This window comes from Carassius gibelio, chromosome B7, assembly GCF_023724105.1.
Source record: "Carassius gibelio isolate Cgi1373 ecotype wild population from Czech Republic chromosome B7, carGib1.2-hapl.c, whole genome shotgun sequence".
Lineage (NCBI taxonomy): Eukaryota > Metazoa > Chordata > Actinopteri > Cypriniformes > Cyprinidae > Carassius > Carassius gibelio.
The window spans coordinates 24359512-24380453 of NC_068402.1; the positions used below are offsets into that span (position 1 = coordinate 24359512).

The 20942-nt window shown below is 37.0% G+C and overlaps 1 protein-coding gene across 2 annotated transcripts in view; it reads right to left on the bottom strand.

Annotated features, from left to right (window-relative positions):
- The window catches only part of si:ch211-186j3.6 (neural-cadherin), a 298085-nt gene that overhangs the window by 215275 nt on the left and 61868 nt on the right, over positions 1–20942 (bottom strand). Inside the window, exon 1 of one of the 2 annotated variants that reach the window (XM_052561239.1) lies at positions 13223–14346. The exons of the other annotated variant lie outside the window; for it this stretch is intronic. Within the exon in view, the coding sequence (XP_052417199.1) occupies positions 13223–14204 (982 nt within the window). The 5' untranslated portion in view covers positions 14205–14346. Of the gene's footprint in view, positions 1–13222; positions 14347–20942 lie in introns of those variants that run through there. 2 annotated transcript variants of the gene reach the window in all.

Here is a 20942-nt window from a genome sequence, read left to right on the forward strand (position 1 = left end):
CCTCTAAGCTCATGTATTAAACTTTGGCTCATAATTAGAACCACTTGCACTATGGACATAAATCCTGACACAAATCATGTGGCTTGTTGAGCAAAGGGGTTTTAGTACTTTTTTTTTTTTAGTGTACAGAGATACAATTTCTACTGTGGAAAGATAAAAAAAAAAGAGATTTATACAAAAATGTATGCAGATTCTAGTGTGGATATATATTTGGGGTGGTCTGAACTAAATGACCATAACAGTGATTAGTGCAAATTAGTGCATCTCGATCTGATGCATGAACAAAACATCATTAAACATTATTTGTAACACGCTGTCATCTAAAAAAAACAAAAAGACTGTCACTTTTGATTCTAAATTACACTAATTCATTCTACATTATTATTTACATCCAGGCAGAGACTTCGGTGCATCACCACTTCAGTGCAGGCTTCAGTGCATAAACATAAAACCCCTAAAACCTCCTCAGAACATGGCAGCAGTCACATAGTGACACCCTGGCAACTGCCCACAACCTGAGCATCACAGCAGCAACACTTGCATCAGCACTCACTCACATCTCCTTCAGAAACTGCACAAATGTACAGTACTACTGCAACTTCTGTAACTACCATCACTAATAATGGATAAAGCAATATCAGAAGTTGCTGTACACTATATATTTTAAAATACATGTGCTGCCTGTTCTTCAGTGAACTGAGACTGTGTGTGTGTGCGTGTGTGTGTTTCACACTGCCTGAGGTGAGGCTGTAAGATCGAGAGCTCAGCAGTAGCTCCCTAGATTACTCCATTTCCTATGCTCTGATTACCAAGGGCTGAGGTGAGCTGATCTATAGAACCCAGCTTCCTGAAATCCTGTTCCCCAGAAAGAGAGAGCAAGAGAGCGAGAGAGAGAAAGAGAGAAAGGCATGCTAATGAACTTCACATTCCTATGCCACATGGTCATTAATCTACGATTAGAGCACTTTGGTGCAAGACAGCCAGCTATAAATATTGACTACTTAGCATGCGAGCAGATATATTGTCCATGTTCTGCTACATGAACGACACGGGTATTTCGAGCGAGCCCTAAACTACACAAACTGCGTTCAGCATTCTGGTGCATATGGACATAAGTCTGTTTTTCTTCAAAGGGATATTATAAAAGTTCCTTAAGAGCTCTCGAAAAATGATGTCTATACTGAACTGAAGCAGCCTTGTGAATTGCTCTAATTTTAGTCTCTTAAGAGCAGGCCTACCAGGAGAATGAGAGGCGAGAGAGAACAGTTTGTGCAGAATTCATGTGGTTATTCTACTTTACTTATGTGGTTCTGTTACTACATATACAAGCTCAAAATCCCCACAGGCATATGAAAGGTATAGAAATGCGAACTGAAACAAGAACGAGAATTGAAAAGGCGAGACAGAGTCAGAGAGTGGATAGAGGCATTCAGAGAAGGCAGACCACGTGTTCATGGCCTCTTTAATTGAAGCACAACTGCATAAGGATAGAGCATTGTTGCAGAGTGCAACAAAAGCAGGCACAAATAAAAAAAAAGGACTACCATCAACTCTTATTAAAACAAACATCCACAGAAAAATCTGGCTTCATTTACACTGCAAATGTAAAGCTGGGATCTGCACATTAGACATACATCAGATCTGCTTACAATCCATTAAGACTTAAACGAATGCATTTACATTAATAGAATGCCAAGATGCACTAGGTTGGACAGTACTATCTAGCACAGTCAGAACTTCAGAGTGCTAAAAAAAAAAGATTAACATGAACTGAATGGAAAATGTCAAATTTGAATTAAAATTGAACTGAGCTAGCAAGCAGAACTGTAATGTGAATTTGAATGCAAAGTAGCAGAATTAAAATTCAAGAGAGGTAGACAATGTTTGAAATGCCACCTGGATAGAAATGCATACATCACAAAATTCATTGGATGCATCTCATTGTTTTTAAGATATTTTGTGGACCAGGGTGGGAGAACGCATTGCCTATATATGAGCAGCATGGGATATTTGGAGCAATAGCCAACAATATATTATATGGGTCAAAATTATACATTTTTCTTTTATGCTAAAAATCATCGGGTTATTAGGTAAAGATTATGTTCCATGAAGATGTTTTGCAAACATCATACCGTAAATATATCAAAACTCAATTTTTGATTATTAATAATATGTATTGCTAAGAAATTTATTTTGACAGCCTTAGAGATGATTTTCTCAATATTTAAATTTATGATTTTCTCAATATTTAAATTTTTTGTGCACCCTCAGATGCTCAGTCAAGAATGCAAATAATTATCCAATGGAAATTCCCATGATTTACACATTAAATCCTTTGCATTTACTGTAAATATCTAGTCTTAAATCTGTTTAAAAAAAGTAAATATTTACATTTAAAGGGCCTATGGAGTGTACTGTACTTTTATTCATAACATTCCCAAACATGTTATTATTTCCTGTGCTCACATTCACCATTTATACCGTGGCATTCCACAAATTCTGCACATTACTGAAATAATTAATTCCCAATCATGTCCTTCATGTTAAAAAACATCCTCGAGTGCATCAGTGAAAGGTCTGTTTTACCTCTTTTATAACAACTCTCTTTATTCTTCTTTATACATATATACTGTGCATACACATAGCTTGATATCTTTCATTTGTTCATTTACTGAAATTACTCCATTAAATTGTTAAGGGGTGACACTTCAGGCAAAAACACTGTTTTATTTATTTTGTTTTGTTTTGTTTTGTTTTTCATTCCCCTGTCAAGTTTGAGATTTTGAGATTTTTTCAGGTTTCTCTTTTCTTTTTTTCTTTTTTTTCAGACTAGTGGAAAGAAAACATCCAAAAGCCACTGTTAACTGTTTCTTTTATAGCACTTTGTCTATTTTTGTCAATAGATTTCAAATTGCAATGCATATTTTTAAAGGCCGTTTTCTCAAAATTCGTTTTTTTCTCCTACACTGAGCTATAAATCTCCACTTTACATTTTTATTCATGTCTACATCCTGAAGGTTTTTACAGAGGTATTTGGTCATATATATATATATATATATATATATATATATATATATATATATATATATATATATATATATATATAATTTGCTTAATTATATACAACATTTTATTCCCCCAAAAATTGTCTGAGTATTTTCTGAATCATGAAGTGACAAAAATGAGATACCTAAAATTCCCTCTGTAAAAACATTTGACTCTAATATGTCAGAAAAAATAAACAAGAATTTTGAAACACATCCAGTGTTCAGATTGTTGTACTAGACATTTATGCAAATTAGCGCATATTTCATGAAATAATGCTCCATTTGCATTTTTAAACCTAACATTTTAGAAAACATGTAATACAAAAAAAAATGTTTTAAATAATCAGATGTCATGAATCAACTGTGTCAGTGAGGCGATAACCATTAGTTTTAGGTGGGTTTTTTTTGTTACTCTATTCACCTGCACTGTCTCACCTTAAAAAAAAATACTATCTGCAGGCTGCCACAGTGGATATTAAAAATAAAATATTATGAAATAACAAATTGAATGAGATCTGTATCAGCTTTAGAGACACACATGCAAGTGGATGAAATCCTATGTAAAAAAAAAAAAAATTAAAAAAAAAATCCTTTTGGTTTGATGTGTGATGTTACTGTTTACCCATATTCAACAAGATCCATTCTCTAAATCCACCCTTTCTCAACACTTCAAAACAGACTGGTATTGTGAAACTACACCACAAAAAGCTGCTTGCCTGCTAACGTTGCATCACTTTCAGCTAGTGCTCTCCAGGGCCAAATCTCAGGATATGCCGTCAGCTTCCACACACTTCCTCCAAACACACACAAATATCACAGATCCTTATGATGAATGTCAGTGTCATAACGTTAGCCGTAGCGGGCAACTCAGAGGTACGGAAGAGTTAGCACTCATCACGGGCTCCAGCGATTCCGGGCCACGTGGCCTATTAGATGCGGACAGGAAATGGTACCGAAATCACAGACGCAGTTGCATTTGTCAGCATTATTAAGAGAGGAGCTGGCTGGCAACTATCTTGCTCGAGAGCCGAGGCGAGGATGCCATCTTGGAAAGGTCACAGGCTGCCCGCTATCCTCCCATTTGTCTGTTTGATTAAGTCTGGCAATTAGAAGACTTGGCCGCCACACTCACAGTCTCCTATATCAGAGCGAGCCAGATTGGATACAAACTAATCACAGAACAGTCCTAAGCAGAGCAGATGAAATGGTGGGAAAAGAAAAGAAAGAGAAAATAATGCCAAGATGGGCCAAGATTGTAGACAGACTGATGAAATGGAGTTGGATCTCTACCTACTGTAGTTGCCTTCTGATAATTAAGCTATCCGGCTATTCGAGTGTGTGTCCTGCCTGCCTAACACACACATACAAACCACACACGGTCAGAAGCATTGCTTACACAAGCATGATAAGCATATAAACAGATCCTTACGTAAGCACGCACACACACTCAATCTAGAGTCCAGGGCATAAACGCAGTGACACAAGGCTAATTTAAGAGGAGCTGTAGAATATAGGCTGTGTACAGCATGATCTCCCAATTACCAATAGTGAGAGTGTCTCCCTGAGGAGTGAGGGATAGAGAGATCGAGAGAGAGGAGATGATGGGGCCATGGCATTCTGTCATAGAGCTTTATTCACTTCTCAATAGGCATTGAATGGAATTTGGATGAGCTGCATGTGTCTGCTTGTGTATGCACAGATTGGGTCTATTTACATGTGCTTTAAAAGTTTGATTTCAGTATGTCTGAAGCAATCTATATTTCCTTTTGAAATGCAGACTGCAAAGAATCGGGCACATTTACTGTTGTTCAATGAATGGTTGTGGGTGACATCAAGTCTTCTCAACAGGATTCTATAAGACTGGAAATTCTGTGTGAGAGTGAAAGATTTCCACACAGGTTCAGGTTGGTCATGTGAATTTGCCACATTTTTGCTTTCCACTTACATTGTTTTTCTGTGTAAACATGATGGACATGCTTCTAATTCAACAGAACATCATCACACAAGTTTGGAACGACATGAGGGTGAATAAATGATGACCTAATTTTTATTTTGTGTGATTTATATCAGTTTACCATTCATTGTTAAATATTAATACTTCTCAGAATATTTCTATGTATATATGCAATTTTTATTTGCAAACACAATGTTATGTGATGCATCTTCCTCAGAGGCAGAAATCACAAAGCCACTCCTCAACATTAGAAATACTTTCTTTTCTTTTTTCTCCCAATGGCAATTTAACCCAGTCAGTGCGACGGTTGTTAGGGAAACCAGACAACTGATGCAAACAAGAAGTCAAATACTTGTGATTATTGTGTGTGTTGGTGGGGGCTGTTGTTAGCCACAGCATTTCTAAAGACAATTTCTTTCACATCAGGCACAGAACAAACGACGGATCAGAGAAACAATGTGAACACACCATTGTCGGTTTTATCGACCACAGAAATAATGGAGATCAGAGGTAATTAAAGTGCTTACTAGCATTCTATTTGCAATCATTTCATTATATTATCATGGTCAGTAACTAAATTGCCAATAGCAGCCCTAGAACAATCCTTTGACTGAATCACTACATGTCATTTCTAAACTGAGTTCACTGATCCAAGAAAAAGACCGCAAATACTTCCAAAATTTAGAATGTTTGACATAAACTGCTCTCAAATCACCAGGGAGCAAAAAAGAGAAAACTCCAAGTGCTCCCTGAATCAAGCATGAACACAACACTGCAGAATACTGGATGACTTCAATTCACACCTGCTTTCACAGACGTGATTAACTGGAGCTGCCACCGTTCAAACGTTCTAACACCAATGTTCTGAGACATGCCACGGTGCACTTTTCATCTGCTACATCTGATTTTGTTCCACTTAAGGTAACCCGGCATGTCTGGAGCTTGCTGGTACATGCATATCTGTACTGTAACACACCTCTTATTCTTTTTGTGTCACAGACATTCTATAGTGAGCCCTGGGTGACTTTAAGAAAACCATAAAGCCTACACAGAACTCCCACATCATTTTATAATGGCTAAATGTATGCTTAGATTACAAAATGAGTTCCATAGTGAAGAGCTTTTGTGACTCCTGCTGCAGAATGAAGGCTTCTTCTTATTAAGTAGCTGTAGCTATTATTCCCTCTGAATTTGCGAGGTGTTTCTATATTCATGGCCATAGCCAGTCTTAGAAAATTAGTGAGGTTTTTATAAATATTGTGCTATAATAACCCCGATAAATACAACTAATTATACACAATATTAACACTTTAAAAGAGACAGAAATGTAGATGTTGATGTGAAAGATGCTTTCTCAGTTGTGGAGGGATGATCATTTTTAAATGATCCTATTTATTGCATCAAAATGTATTAATACTTTACTATATTTATGGGGTGGATACTTTTATCAGTTGTTCATTATTCATGCAACCATACATATTGCTGTCATAAATTGTATTGATAACCATAGCGGATATCTTTGTCTAGTGTGCTAAATGTTTATATAGCATGATTTGTGAAAATGTAACCACTATACTGAATGACTTGGCATAGACTTCTTCATGGTCAGTGTTTGTGTATTTCATTTAATTCTGTAACCTACTTGTTCCACAGATCTCTGCACTGGTGTTAAATCCTACAGATTTTTGACAGCATTTCTGATGGATAGTATCATGAATTGTTTTGTTCTTACCGAATGTCGCATCTTGTCAGCAATAACCTGTCCATAGACATTTTTGATTACTACCAGTTTAAATGCCAGCTTTGCAATGTTTCCAGATATTGATATTAAAGTAAACAAAAACCTATAAATAAATAAACCAAAATTATTTCAAATATTTTGCAAATTAGACAAGATAAAGATATTGCTGACCCTAAACCGCAACTAAATTAAATTTCTAAAGTGTCCAATTAAGTGAAAAAAAAGTATATATATATATATATATATATATATATATATATATATATATATATATATATATATATATATATATATATATATATATATATATATATACACATACATACATACACACATACACACACACACACACACACACACACACATATAAAATCTGAATCTGGCAATGTGCCTCACTCACAACTTGCTCAAGCCTCGTTCACTCCACCAGCGATCATTTTTCTACCAAAATTAATCTGAATTATACATGCATTCATTCATATGAGCAGTTTAGCAGCAAATTAGTCATTCAGAGAACTAATTTTATTTTTTAACATGAAACATTTACTGAGGTCCAAACCTCAGTGACCTCATAGCCAGCTATGGGCCGGTCTATATTTGCTACATTGTTGCATTAAATATTAATTTACTCTAGCTTTCATTCAATTATTTAAATAGTTTTCTCTTTCCGTAGCTGTCAATCTTTACACATGCTTTATCTTCATCCCTTGGACAGTGGACAAATCGAAACATTACCTACCAACCGCAAACACCATCAGCTCTCTCCTCTTCTCTTTCTCTCTCTCTCTCTGATGATCCAGTCCCTGTCCTCCCTGTCGTGGGGACAACCATTAAACCTCTAACCCTTCCTATTAACTCTAAAAATAACAGTGCAGCTGAACCCGGTGTGTTCTTGGACTATTTTCTAAAAAAAAAAAAAAAAAAAAAAAAAAAACTAGGACTACTCTAAATAAATAAATAAACAAAAATACTTTTAGAAAAGTAAAAGTCAATGTTTCAAGAACTATCTGGATGCTTATTTACGCACATCTTTTGATTTGAATGTGGGTCAACAGCATCTTTATAGAGGAAGTTGGGCCTTAAAACCAAAATATCTATGCAACATTTAATAAAGTAAGAAAAACATTTGAGTGTGATGTTCCACATTCATAAGGAGCTCTGGATATAAATATCTGCTAATGAATGTATATATGTCTTTAATATATACAGTATATATATATATATATATATATATATATATATATATATATATATATATATATATATATATATACATACATACATGCATACACTGTCAAAAGACAGAGATAAGACAGACCGTTTTTAAAAAATGTAATTTGTAATTTGTTAGACATCATTTTATATGTTTTTTTTAGCTTTTTTATCATTTCAATTAAGATTATTTTAAAGGCAGGGTAGGTGATTTGGTTAAAAAAATTATTTAATTGTAATATCATGTGCTTTGTACTGTCATGTTTTTTCAGTGATAAATGAGACATTAGCACTTTATCCCTTAACCAATGGCATGTCGCGGGTTAGTCTCTGGTATGCCTGAGCGTGTTCATGTGTGTGTCTTTGCACAGTGGAGGGTGGGCATCTTGCTTTCAAAGCTAACTTGTCATTGCTAACCTTTCTGAAACCGCCTACACTACCTGTAATATAGCTTAAAGGGATAGTTCACCCAAAAATGAAAATTCATTACTCACCCTCATGTCACAGTAAGGACACAGTTTAAATAGCCCATGTGACAACAGTGGTTCAATTGCAATTTTATGAAGCTACAAGAAAACTTTGTGCACAAAAAAAAAAATTGTATTCAACAATTCTTCTCCTCCAAATCACGCCATTATAAAGAGTACCATTAAAAAATTAGGGTTGAACCACTGATCTAGACCGCTTTAACAACATCCTTGCTACGTTTTTGAGCCTGGGATATGCAGGGTCAGAAAGCTCTCGGCTTTCATCAAACATATCTAAATTTGTGTTCTGAATATAAAAAAAGTCTTAGGGGTTTGACATGAAGGTGAGTAATTAATGACAGAATTAATAATTTTTAGGAAATTTTAATTTTTTTTTTTTAACTATACCTTTAATATAATTTTGACAGCAAATTTGTGAAGACCCCTCATTAATGAGGCATCATCTGTGTGCACTTTAAGTTTCTACTACATGAAAAGAAAAAAAAAAAAAAAGAAGAAAAAAAGCATGAGAATGTCCAAAAGTGTAAGAACATCTTTCATATGAACCTTTAAGGACCTTTACGATCTATGTATACATGTCTGAAACTGCAAGAGAAAAGAAAGTGAACTCGTGTTACCAGGGTTATTTGGAAATATATATGTGTTGTCTACTAGAGAGCAGGTTTTGCACACAGTTTCAGGGCTTTTGCTCGAGTGTTTGAGTCAGTGTGTGTGCGAGTGTGCAAATGTTTGACCCTGTGAAGCATTTGCTAGCTCCTCTGTGTCCCTGGCGGAAGAAGCTCCCCATATGCTGTGGTAACTATTTGGCTCATGCTGACCAGATTAACAGATTTTCAGTATTGAAGGCTGGTCAAGACCCAGAAAAACATTGAGCCTGTCATTCAAATTAAGCCCTGTTGATGTGGGTATTTAGACCCATTACCAGAATGGGGCTCAGAATCTCCTTTATAAAACAACATGCTTAAAACTGTGGCTTCGGACACCTGGGTCATATTCCACGTGTGAATATAATAGAAATGAAAATGCATATCTGCCACTTTAACTAAATATAGACAACGGAAATGACTAAGAGCAGAATGTTCTAGACCAGCTGCGTGAGAGAGGGAAGAATAGGCCAGTGTCAATCTCTTTTCAATCTGAAAACTTGCACTGAATTACAAGGAGCTCGACTCCATCATGTCTAATTGAGAGAGAAAGAGGGCTTGAGCAAGACAGCCGGTGACATCTCAAAGGTAAGATTACACTGCGCTGTTGAGATTGGGATTCCAAGTCAGTCACTGGTTTACACACAAATACTGGCTCTGTACGCAAACACACACAAACTATCTATCAGCATCCTCTGTGCAAGGGTTAATTGATCCCACAGCACTGATACCAGAAAGAATGGCAGCATCAGATGTGCTCTGACAAGAAAGCTGAAGGGTTATGAGGAAAAAGATGTTGGGGGAAAAGGAAGGAAAGACCCAGAAAAACAACTCAGACTGGACTGTTTGGTCAACTTGCTCAGTGATTCTACAGACGCAACAAATCAGCATGCACAGAAAAAGGAAGATGCATGGAGTGATTTGTAGGAAGAGAGAAGATGTCTGGAATAATTACATTTATGAAGATTTATTAAGACACAGGCACATCAGTTATGTATACTTGCGCTGTAAAATGCAAATGTAAAATATAATAATTTAGATTCAAAATCTTAATGTTGAACAGTGTTCAACATGAAAAAAAATGTTTAACATTTTAGTCTTATTATGTAAAAATTACGTAGTATAAACCTGTTGACTGTTTAACCGCACGTTTCCTTTCTACATACGGTTAAAAAATACAATTTTGTTTTGTTTTGTTTTTTGCAAGTAAAAACGTAATGTTTATTGTAATTATTTAGTATCATGTGTTCTACACAGATGGTGTTTTGGCTTTGTGTGTATTGGAGTTATGAACAGGCCACTTATGATTGTTATCTGCAAAAACACCTGTATCATCATGGTAGCACTAGCCTAAATACATTTTAAAGAACAGATCTGATTTAGTAGATAAGTATATAAACATTACATCACTTTATTAATGATCTGGCAAAATTAGTTAAAATATTGTTTAATGTTTCAAGTATTTTATATATATAAACAGGGTTTTATGAAGGTAAATTTAAGACAATTTTAAGAATTTTAAGATGAAAACAGTAAAAACAGGGAAAATATGTCAAAATATGGTATTAATGTACATTTAAGCAATGAGTTCTATTAGCAACCATTTGAAAATACAACACATCTTTATCACACTGCAAAAATGTAAAGGCCATCCTTGTTACGTGTTGTCATTTAAAAATTCTCATTTGTATGAAACTGATTAAAATTAAGTTGAGTTTACAACTAAAGCAAGAACAAATCTGCCAGAAACAACTAAATTCAAATGAGGAAGTAAAAAAAAAATCTTTACATTGCTACATTCAAGTGTCTTTATTTTGCATCCCAAGTAAATACATCTTGATATTTAAGGATGTGTAGATATTTAAACTGAAAAACAAGACAAAACTGCATGAAGCTTCTTTGCAGTGCATGTAACACAAAATGTTATATGACTTTATGAATTTAAGACTTTGTGCTCCAATTTAAGACTTTCTTTCTCATAAAAACTTAGGAGAGACGTTAGTTCAAATCAATTCAATATTTAAATATTTGCTTCAATCACCATCGTGTTAGGTCAGACACAACAAAAAGCATTCTTTTTAAAAGGTACTATGTACATTGATCCAGTTCGCACAGAAAAGCGAGACAAAAGAGAAAAGTACAGACAAGAGAAGGAGATGAACGTTGTTAACATTCAGCGATCTTGACAGCAGCATGAGATAATGAAGACACTCTACATTCACCTCCAGACATTGTCACTTCCTTGATTGTTCTGGGGGAAAATGTTGAGCACCCAGTGCATTTAGATTGTTTTGGTCTTCTCTATGTATCAATCATTGAATACCTAGAGGAGATCAAAGTATAGCTTTGAGATTTTAAAGTTGCCTCGGAGGCTGTCATCAATTGCTCTGCAAGGTTTTGGATCTTTAATTATTTTTTTTTATATTTTTTGCAGCGTATATGCCTAGAGATTTGGGATGATATACTCTCACTTTGTGACTGGATTTTGCATCTTAATTTCAATAATGAATGATGTTCAGCTAATTCAAAAGAGAATTTTGACTTCATTCTCTTAGGAGAAGTTTGATGGAGGTGGGGGGGGGGTGAAATATCCAAAGCTAAAGAAGAGGAAAGATCAATAATATCTTTAATACACACACACACAAAATACTAATAATAAAAATTTTAAATAAATGTGGTTACCTGAAAGCTCATTACTTCCAAAGAGCCACAGACAAATGTGAGGTCAGCAGACGTTCTTCTCTCTCCTAATTAAAACCAGCTGTTTGGCCTCATTGTTTGTGCTAAGCTTTCACAGAGGGCCGCACACAGCACAACATTCACAGACCTGCAAACATCCCCACACGCACAAACAAGCACCCTTGAACATATGCTGGAAACACAAGGAAGAAAAGAAAAAAAAAATAGCAGTGGCTCCAGAGCCGCAGGTCCAGCAAGCCGAAAGTCCCTGATTAACAAACCAACACTAATTAAATCACAGACTGCTAAATCATGTCCGGTCAACTGCTCAAATATGAGCACATTCCACTAAACGCCTCATCTTCCCAGCAGTTTCCTCTAACTGCACTGCCGGTCTTAAATCCCCAAAATGAGAAAGTGAATGAGATGGGATTACATAGCTAATGCAAGCAGATGAAAGAAAGTAGAGCACAATCTCCAACTCAAAAAGGATTAAATCACCACGGATTTGTGCCAAAAGTCAGCTTGATGTGCAGGGTTCACCTGCAATGCAAAGGACGCAATTACAGTTGAATACAGAAGCATGATATGATTCTGTAAAAGGGCCTATGTGAGCACCTTATATACCAAATTCCCTAATTTTCTCCCTCACAAACACACACACACACACACACACACAAAGACTTAAATTGCTGAGCACTGACTGAATAACCTGTTTAAATGGTGAGAAATTATTTAAAGCCCAAGGTATGAGGGAAGAAAATAATATTGTGATGAACAAAGCAATATGCTCAACCCCTCAAACTTGAGCTTTATTGTAAAACTGCTGCCGACCTGCAGTGATAAGTGCAAGGCACGATTTTCTTTACAACTTTGAATTTAAACACCATTTAAGAAAATCCAGTTAAATTTTCACAAAATTGAGTAGAAAATACCAAAATTATAGTCACGAGGCAAAAAGATGCAAAGATGCTGTCGATGTTGAATTCTAAAGCATTTGTATAATTCCCGGCAAATCCTACTAATGCCAAAGTTTACAGTATACAAATTAAATGATCATATTGTGTTAAGTTTCTGCATTTGTCACCCAGGTGTGTATGAATATATTTCAGCATCGCAAAGCAATCAAACGCTTTCGTTCATGCCGCAGCGCAGCTATGGTTTCACCTGCGCCTTGACTTGTGTCAATCGCTAGCGTTTACTGCGAGTGATAATTAAACTTCGATTCCTGTGAACTTTGTGCATCTGTAATGAGGGAAGCTGCATATGACCTGCTCAGTCTGAGGGAAGAGTGGGAGGATTTGGGTGCGTGAGGCGCGCGTCATGTTTTTGGGGGGTGTTCAGGTGAAATCTGCCAGCACGCACTGGAGACAGTGTCACGCACTGAACAGGTGGGAAAGGGACCGGGGCACATAGCCGTATTGTAGAGATATTTGGATTAGTCACGGAGCACTCACCTCGCTTATCTTGTACTTTTACAGTTATCTCCACTAGCGGCTGCGTCTCTCGGTCGAGCCGCCTTGATATAACCAAATCTCCGCTGTCCCGACTCACGGTGACCGGAGAGTTATCCGCGTCCGGGTGAATCAGCTCAAAACTGGCGGACTGAAACCTCACCGGGTGTAGATTCATTATGACGGAGCCGATACTCGCGTCTTCGGACACGGTGATAAGCACCGGCTCCGGCACGGAGCGGGACTTTCTCGAGAGTCCGTTATCGATCTGAGGAAGGGCTGGCCATTGGCGCGGACTGATCTCTACATCCATATTCTGACTGGTCCGAGCGGGCCAGCCGTGGTCTCGCGCAAACACGCTGAACTTTATGGGCTGCGCGAGACCCAGAATCGAGTCCACGAGGAGGATGTCGCCGGTTTTGGGCACCACGTAGAAACTGCCGTTTCTAGGGAGCGCGTAGTATATGAGCTCGGCGTTTTTGCCGCTGTCAATGTCCTCCGCTTTCACAGTATACACCACCGACCTCAGGGCCGTGGCGTCGTCCAAAGTTATTTTGACGTCTGCGTGTTGGAAAGTGGGCTCGTGGTCGTTCGTGTCGAGCACGTCCACTTTAACTGAAGCAACTTCGGCCACGACGCGCTCGGCTGAAGCGCAGCTCTGACAGCACAGCGCCAGACTGAGGAGATACTCCGCGCGCTCCTCTCGATCGAGAACGTTAGATGTTTTCAGCAATATGTGTCCTCGCTTGTGGTGCGCGAAGACGTGAAAATCTTCACTCCTGTCCCCCAGGAGTTTCAGGTGCATCCCGGACTTGGAGCACCATCGCTGCGGATCGATGCGCTTCACCGGGATACTCAGTCCGTTCACTTTTGAACCAGGTGGAGAGTTCTCAAACACATGCCCGTGGAAGAAAGGTATTCGTTCGTCGGTCTTATTTCCCAGCACAAAAGTCACACAATATGGCAACAAAATAGTCCAAAACATGATTGCAAGTTTACACCACTCTTCCTTTTCTCAAGCGATAGTGTACATGTTACGTTAATTCGCTCCTCGTTCGGTGAACGGCGATTCTCCAGAGTCTGAGCTGTGCAACTTTCCCTCCGTCGTCTCGCGCTTCAGCAACGATCTGCTCGGGCGCGCGCTTGAGCTCGCGGAGTTTCAGAGAGCAGCACTACTGTGATGGACAGCGCCACGCGCGAGGGGCGGGGCTCTGGACAAGACAGGGATTCCTCTAGGGAACTCTTTCCTATAGGATTAAGTATTTATTTGGTTTAAACAACTTGTGTGTGTGTGTGTGTGTGTATTGGGGGGAGTAAAAACAGGAAAGTAGAATAATCCTGGTCAATGACAAATTCTTATTTGACTTTCATAACGTTAATCTGCACTACAGTACTTTAGGACACACTGACCGAATTTATGCTCCTCATTTGTATAATGTGTGTCAACCTTCAAATCACTATTGAGAAGGCACATACAGGTTGATCGCAATTTATCATTTGCATTGCGATATAATGTTAGATGTTTTAGTTTATTTCAGACCAAACAAGTTATGTAATTCACCTAAATTATAAATCCTCCAGTATGCAGGAACATTCAATGCCACTGCTCAAGTGTTGTACTGTAAGTGTGGTTTAGATAGACTGAACAATCTGTGACATTAAAGGCGATGAGGGGAAAAACTACACAAACTAAGAAAATATGTGAGGAACGTGAGCAAATGTTAAGTCCATTCAAATCAATTTTAAAAAACACTATTCAAATATTGTTTTAATGCAGGTTTACATAAATCATGCTTCTGAACCTTCAGTGGATAAACCAAAAGCAAGTATGCGACAGAAAAAAAAGGTAAAAAAGGACTTGAAATGGGTTGTTTGTTGACATATTTTGTCTTGCATATCATAGTTCACATATCAATAAATTTATTCAGTAAATATATGACCAACATTAAACATATGGATGAACTAGATACAGTATATAATACTGGGTGCGTACATTTAATAAATAATGCTCCCCCATCTTTTTTTTCTTTTCTTTTTTTTTCTTTTGCACTCTTGCTTTTTGGTTTATTCGCTGAAGGGTCAAAAGCATGATTTCTGTAATGCTGCATTGAAACCATATTTGTAGTGCTTTTTACAATTTAATTGAAATCATTTGACGTTTCTTCACATTCTGTATTATCTGAACATGATACTACATGAAACAGTTGGAAAACCAAATAATTTTTAAATGCAGTCTTGTTCAAATAATAGCCTTGAAATGTAAGCGCAGTGCGCCGCAGGCTGATGCTTTATGCATTTGATTTTAAAAAGACTAAACATGCTGTTAGTTTTAAAATAAATATTTAATTCCACAGCAGTTTTGGCTTTGGTATTGCTATAATTCTAAAATGTGGAAACTAGTAAGGTAAAACAATAAAGCTGAATTTGAGGCCTAATCGACTAACTTATGTTAACATATAGAATCTTACTAGACCAACAGTAATGATGAAGAATGGGTGTTGAAGGAACAGTTCATGGAAAAATTAACATTTGCTAAAAATGTACTTACCCTCAGGTCATCCAAGATGTAGATGAGTTTGTTTTTTCATCACACTGTAAAAAATGACTGATTTTAACGTTAAAAAAACTATAAAAATGCTACAGTACAAACCTGTTAAATGGTTAACGGTAATTTCCTGTAAAACAGTAAACTGACATTCCCAGAATGGGAATTTTATGTTTTTTTTTTTTTTTTTAAATAAGTGTTTCTTTTTATTTCTTATCTGTTATTTTTATAAGAGTTGTATGTTACATATACTGTAATGTTGTTAAATTAATGTTTATTGCATATTTCAGTTTAATGAGTTTCACCATGATCGTGTTTAGTGCTTATGTGCACGTTCTATGTATCCTATTATTTAAAAGCTGCTTGCAATGGTCTTTGTTTCATCATGTGACTTTCTCATCATTTCTCACCTGCTTTTGGTGGTTACCACTGATTTCAGTACTCCAATAAGTTGGTATATTAACATTGAATCAGTTAAATTACGGTATTAAACTGTAAATTTAAGGTAAAACCATTAAACCTAAAACGGTTTACCATATTTTTTACAGCATAATTCTGGCAAACACAGCTGCCATTTTTTTTTACCATATATTTTACAGATTTTTTTTTTACAGTGAGAACAGATATGGAGAAATTTAGCATTCATCTTTAACATTACCTGCTCACCAAATGATTTTATAAAGTGAATGGGTGCTGTCAGAAGGAGAGTCCTAATAGCAGATAACCACAACCACAATATCCCACAACCAGCTTCTGGCCAAAATATGAGTTTCCTGTTGTATTTTATCTAAATGTTGGTTTAGAACTGCTTTGGACTCATTTGCCTGAATATTTATATTTCTCTCCTGATTCAGATGAGACAACTTTTTCAATGAAGGCGGCAAAATTATGGATAGAAGACTGCTATATTAGCCAGAAGCGATAGTTTGAAGTTAAGAATGTCTTGGTGATAGATTTATTTATTACACACATGCAGCTTTTCAAGATGTTGATTTATGGACCGGAGTTGTGTGGATTACTTGTGTATTACTGTGATTTTTTTATCAGCTGTTTGGACTTTCATTCTGACGGCACCCATTCACTGCAGAGAATCCATTGTTGAGCAAGTGATCTAATGCTAAATTTCTCCAAATGTGTTCTGATAACGAAAAAAAACTCATCTAAATCTTGGATGGCCTGAGGCGCGTGAGTAGATTTCCAGCAAATTTTCATTTTGGGGGTCAATTATTCTTTTAAGATTGACTAAAGTTCAGTCGACCAAGATGTAGCTTTATTTTTCTGATGGAGGTAATTAATTCTAAAGAAACAACAGCCCTATGGGAAGTAGTGACCCAATGAAATGATGTTGGTCTCAAATGATATGCCTCATGGGCCCCTCCAGAAACTACAACAACAAGTTTCGGAGGAGCTGTTAATTGCATTGTGCAGCGTCCTTTTTAATACACATTGATTTTTTTCTTCCCTCCCTGCTGCGTTAGGCTAGAGGCGATCTGTCTGCGGTGGTCTGCATTCAAATTTCAATTAGAGATTTATCTCCTCAATTGCTCTGTAATAATATTAACCTGGCTTGACACTAAAGAAGGTGGCTGTTATGAGCTACACAATCCCACAACACGCTTCTCATCAACAACAGACACATGTCCGTCGTGGTGGTTCTAGATAAGCAAAGAAAAACAGCCAGTGGGATCAATGCAAAAACATTCGATTAGAGTTGGAAACATGCCATTTAGACTTCACACCAAAACACAATTTACCAATAGACAGAGCTGTAAATTGCATTTGCACAAATATGGCATGTCAGCAGTGTAGTGTTGGGTCGCTTGACATGCATATCTGCATTTTAATAAACGACTGACGCTCTGAGAAACGACCAGGGAGAAAACCCTAATTTGATGTGGGCTGGATATATAGAAGGAACATTAATACTTTAATAATTTATTTTAATGGGCTAATTAGCTAGTCACATCCCACTTCATTAAGAGGTTTCACTCGCGACTGAAGTTGGACTTGACTGAGGAGGTTGCTTCACAAAAGATTTTTTACTTAAGTATACCGTTTTGAATATGCTCTGAATATGTCTATACACTATGCTGATGTTGATAAATCACTGTGTGATGGGAATGAAGTTTAATAGCAGGAAAGCAATATGGTCTGCAATGCAGAGATGTCACCAAGGAAAGAGTGAACACTTTAAATTGAGAACATCAAGAGATGTGTCTCTCCAAAGTTGTGCGGAGGAGTATAAAAGAGAGAGACGGACACACAGAAAGAGATACTAAGAAAAAAAAAAGGGCTGAAATTTCTTCACAAGTTTTCTTTCTACCTCTCCATCAATGTCACACACTCAGTCACACACAGTCTCTTACACAAACACACACACGCATAAACTGAAAACAGAAAAATGTTTACTAAAAGAAAAGGGAATGGATTTAACTTTCTATAATTATTCTTGCGGTTTTTGTTTTGTGAGGCTTTTTCCCAGTAATTATCTGCACAGGCTGACTTTTTGGAAACCTTCCCAAAGCTCAGTGAACTGGGAGGGTCAGCATATCTTTTGCACTGTACAGATGTGAGGAACTATATGGTATTTTAATGGTAATGGTCAAGCCTGACAGGTCCACATACTCTGGAGCCTCCAGCGTTCTTCAAGCTGGTTCACTGAACTCCATTATAAGTGGATCACTGAGAAGTCTAACGGTCAAACAAGGGCAAATACAACCACTTCTGTTTTCTGTGAATGCACATGTACTCTTTACTTTCTCTTTATATTTTAAAAGTATATTTAAAAAGTTTGTCCTCTGAAAGACCAAATGTGCATTTAAAACCAGCGGCGGAACGTGTTTTGAAATTGTTTTAATAATCAAGGGAGTGAGTGAAGCACAAGACCCATGAACATATGGGACATAATTTGTGGGCATCATTATGAAATTTCAATATGGCACGCTAACCAAAATGCTGGGAAACACGGAGTGGAGAAGAGCCAAATTATACATTCTTGGCTCCGAAAATCGACATTTCATTTATATATTTTTTTCAAAGAAGCCTCAAATAATTGTTCTGATTTAAACAATACTTTCATGGCACATTACCCTTGACTATCCATGACATTCAATAACATTTGTTCTATTATTGAGGAAGGCTTGTAAAAAAAATGTGTCAAAATGCGTGATAGAGTTTTACGTCTTTGCCCTTGGCTTCAATGGTTTTACAATAACAATTTGGCTTTGAGGCATAAAACCTAATGATCGGGTCTGTCATATTTGCATATGCAGAGAGGTGGGGGTTATTGCTTTCTGTGGGATGGCGGTAACAGCGCATAATTAGAGCGTCTAGCAGTTAGGTTCCTCATCAACAGCAGGGCCTTGACAGCAGAGCAGAGTATTTTCTGTTAATGAGGCTTGTCACCGCTCGCTTTTACCCTCATCTCCTCTTCGTAGCTCACCCAAGACACTCCAGTACGTTGGCTGGGTGTAATCAGCACACAATCATGCTCATTACATCCCTTACCAAAATAAACCTCCTCTAAATGTCCTCATCACTAACATTCCTTACCATTCGGGAGGGGGAACAGTAGAAGCGACAATAAAAAGAAAAGTCTGTAACATCTGTAAGGTCAAGTTAAGAAACAGAACCAGATGTATATATCTTTCTTTATCTATTTTAAGTCTTAAATCCCAGCGTAGGTTTGTGCTGAGATTTTTAACCAGATTCACCAGTCAGGTTTTGTGCCCTCCAGGGAATGATATTTCAAGCCAGACCATCATTCGGTTGGCAGGATCTTCTGGTCAGCTGGTCTCTCATACATATTACTACAGAGGGATTTCTCACTGAAGCAGAAATGCCATACCTGTGTCCTCAGTTCTCTAGGTCTTTATTTGGCTAACAGAAGCACAGGTTTCATACAGCAGGGCTACACTGCCTTCATTGATGGTGGAGACTGAACCTCCAGCAAAACAAACAAAACAAGAGACCCATGATTAAAGAGGAGCGGGCAGAGGTAAGATCAGAGGGTGAGGGACATCAAATTTCCCTGTGTTTATGTGAGGACAGTGCCCATATTTTCATTGCTTCATTTCTTGGACAATGAGCAAAGTGTCTAAATCCTATACACTCCCCATTCTTTTTCTGCTGAACTAAAGAGAAGTGGTGCTGAAGTGGAGAGAGACAGATGAGGTTGCGGATTCCTTATGGAGCTCCCTGCTGGCTGGACATACAGTGAAGCTCAAGTCTTAGAGTTCAATAGCCAAGATGCAAGGCTGAGCTGTTAGGATGTTTGGATGTTATGTATATATATATATATATATATATATATATATATATATATATATATATATATATATTAATATATATAATAATTTTATTATTATATTATATTATTTATTTATTTTATTATTACACTGATGTTCGCAAGGCTGCATGAGTGAAAAATACAGTTAAAACAATAATTTTGTTAAATAATATTACAATTTAAAATTGTAATTTCTATTTTAATATATTTGAAAATGTAATTTATTCCTGTGATGGCAAAAGCTGAATTTTCAGCACCCATTACTTCAGTCTTAAGTGTCACATGATCCTTTCAGGAATCAGTCTGTTCTGCAGTCATATATATATGTATATGTATTCAGGACTCCGAACCTGAACAGATTGACATGCCCATATTCAGTTATAGTCATAGCGCCACCTATTGACAACAGGAAGTGACATTTTACGCTGAGACATACCACTCCATGAAATTTTTTGACATCAATGTCTTTTTTATGGTCAGTCTAATCTAAAGGCTTGTGCAATGTTAAATAATGAAGATCTTGGGCTTTCTTGAAAAGGTCCATCGGGTGTGCTCTATAGCGCCACCTATACAGATTCAACGGAGTGCGACTCGAGCTATGTTTCACGTACATGTACAAAAATTGGTACACACATGTAACACACCAATACCTACAAAAAAGTCTCTTGGTACGAAATCCGAATCCCAACAGGAAGTCGGTTATTTTGAATTTTCACTGCAAAATTGGTGTTGTTTTTGTCATTTTCAGGGGTTGTACTTTAACAAAATCCTCCAAGAGATTTATTCAGATCAACACCAAACTTGGTCAGTGTAATCTAAAGCCCTTTGCTATGTTAAATTGTGAAGGAATTGAGGTTTCGTTAAAGGGCGTATCCATGGCGGCCTGACAA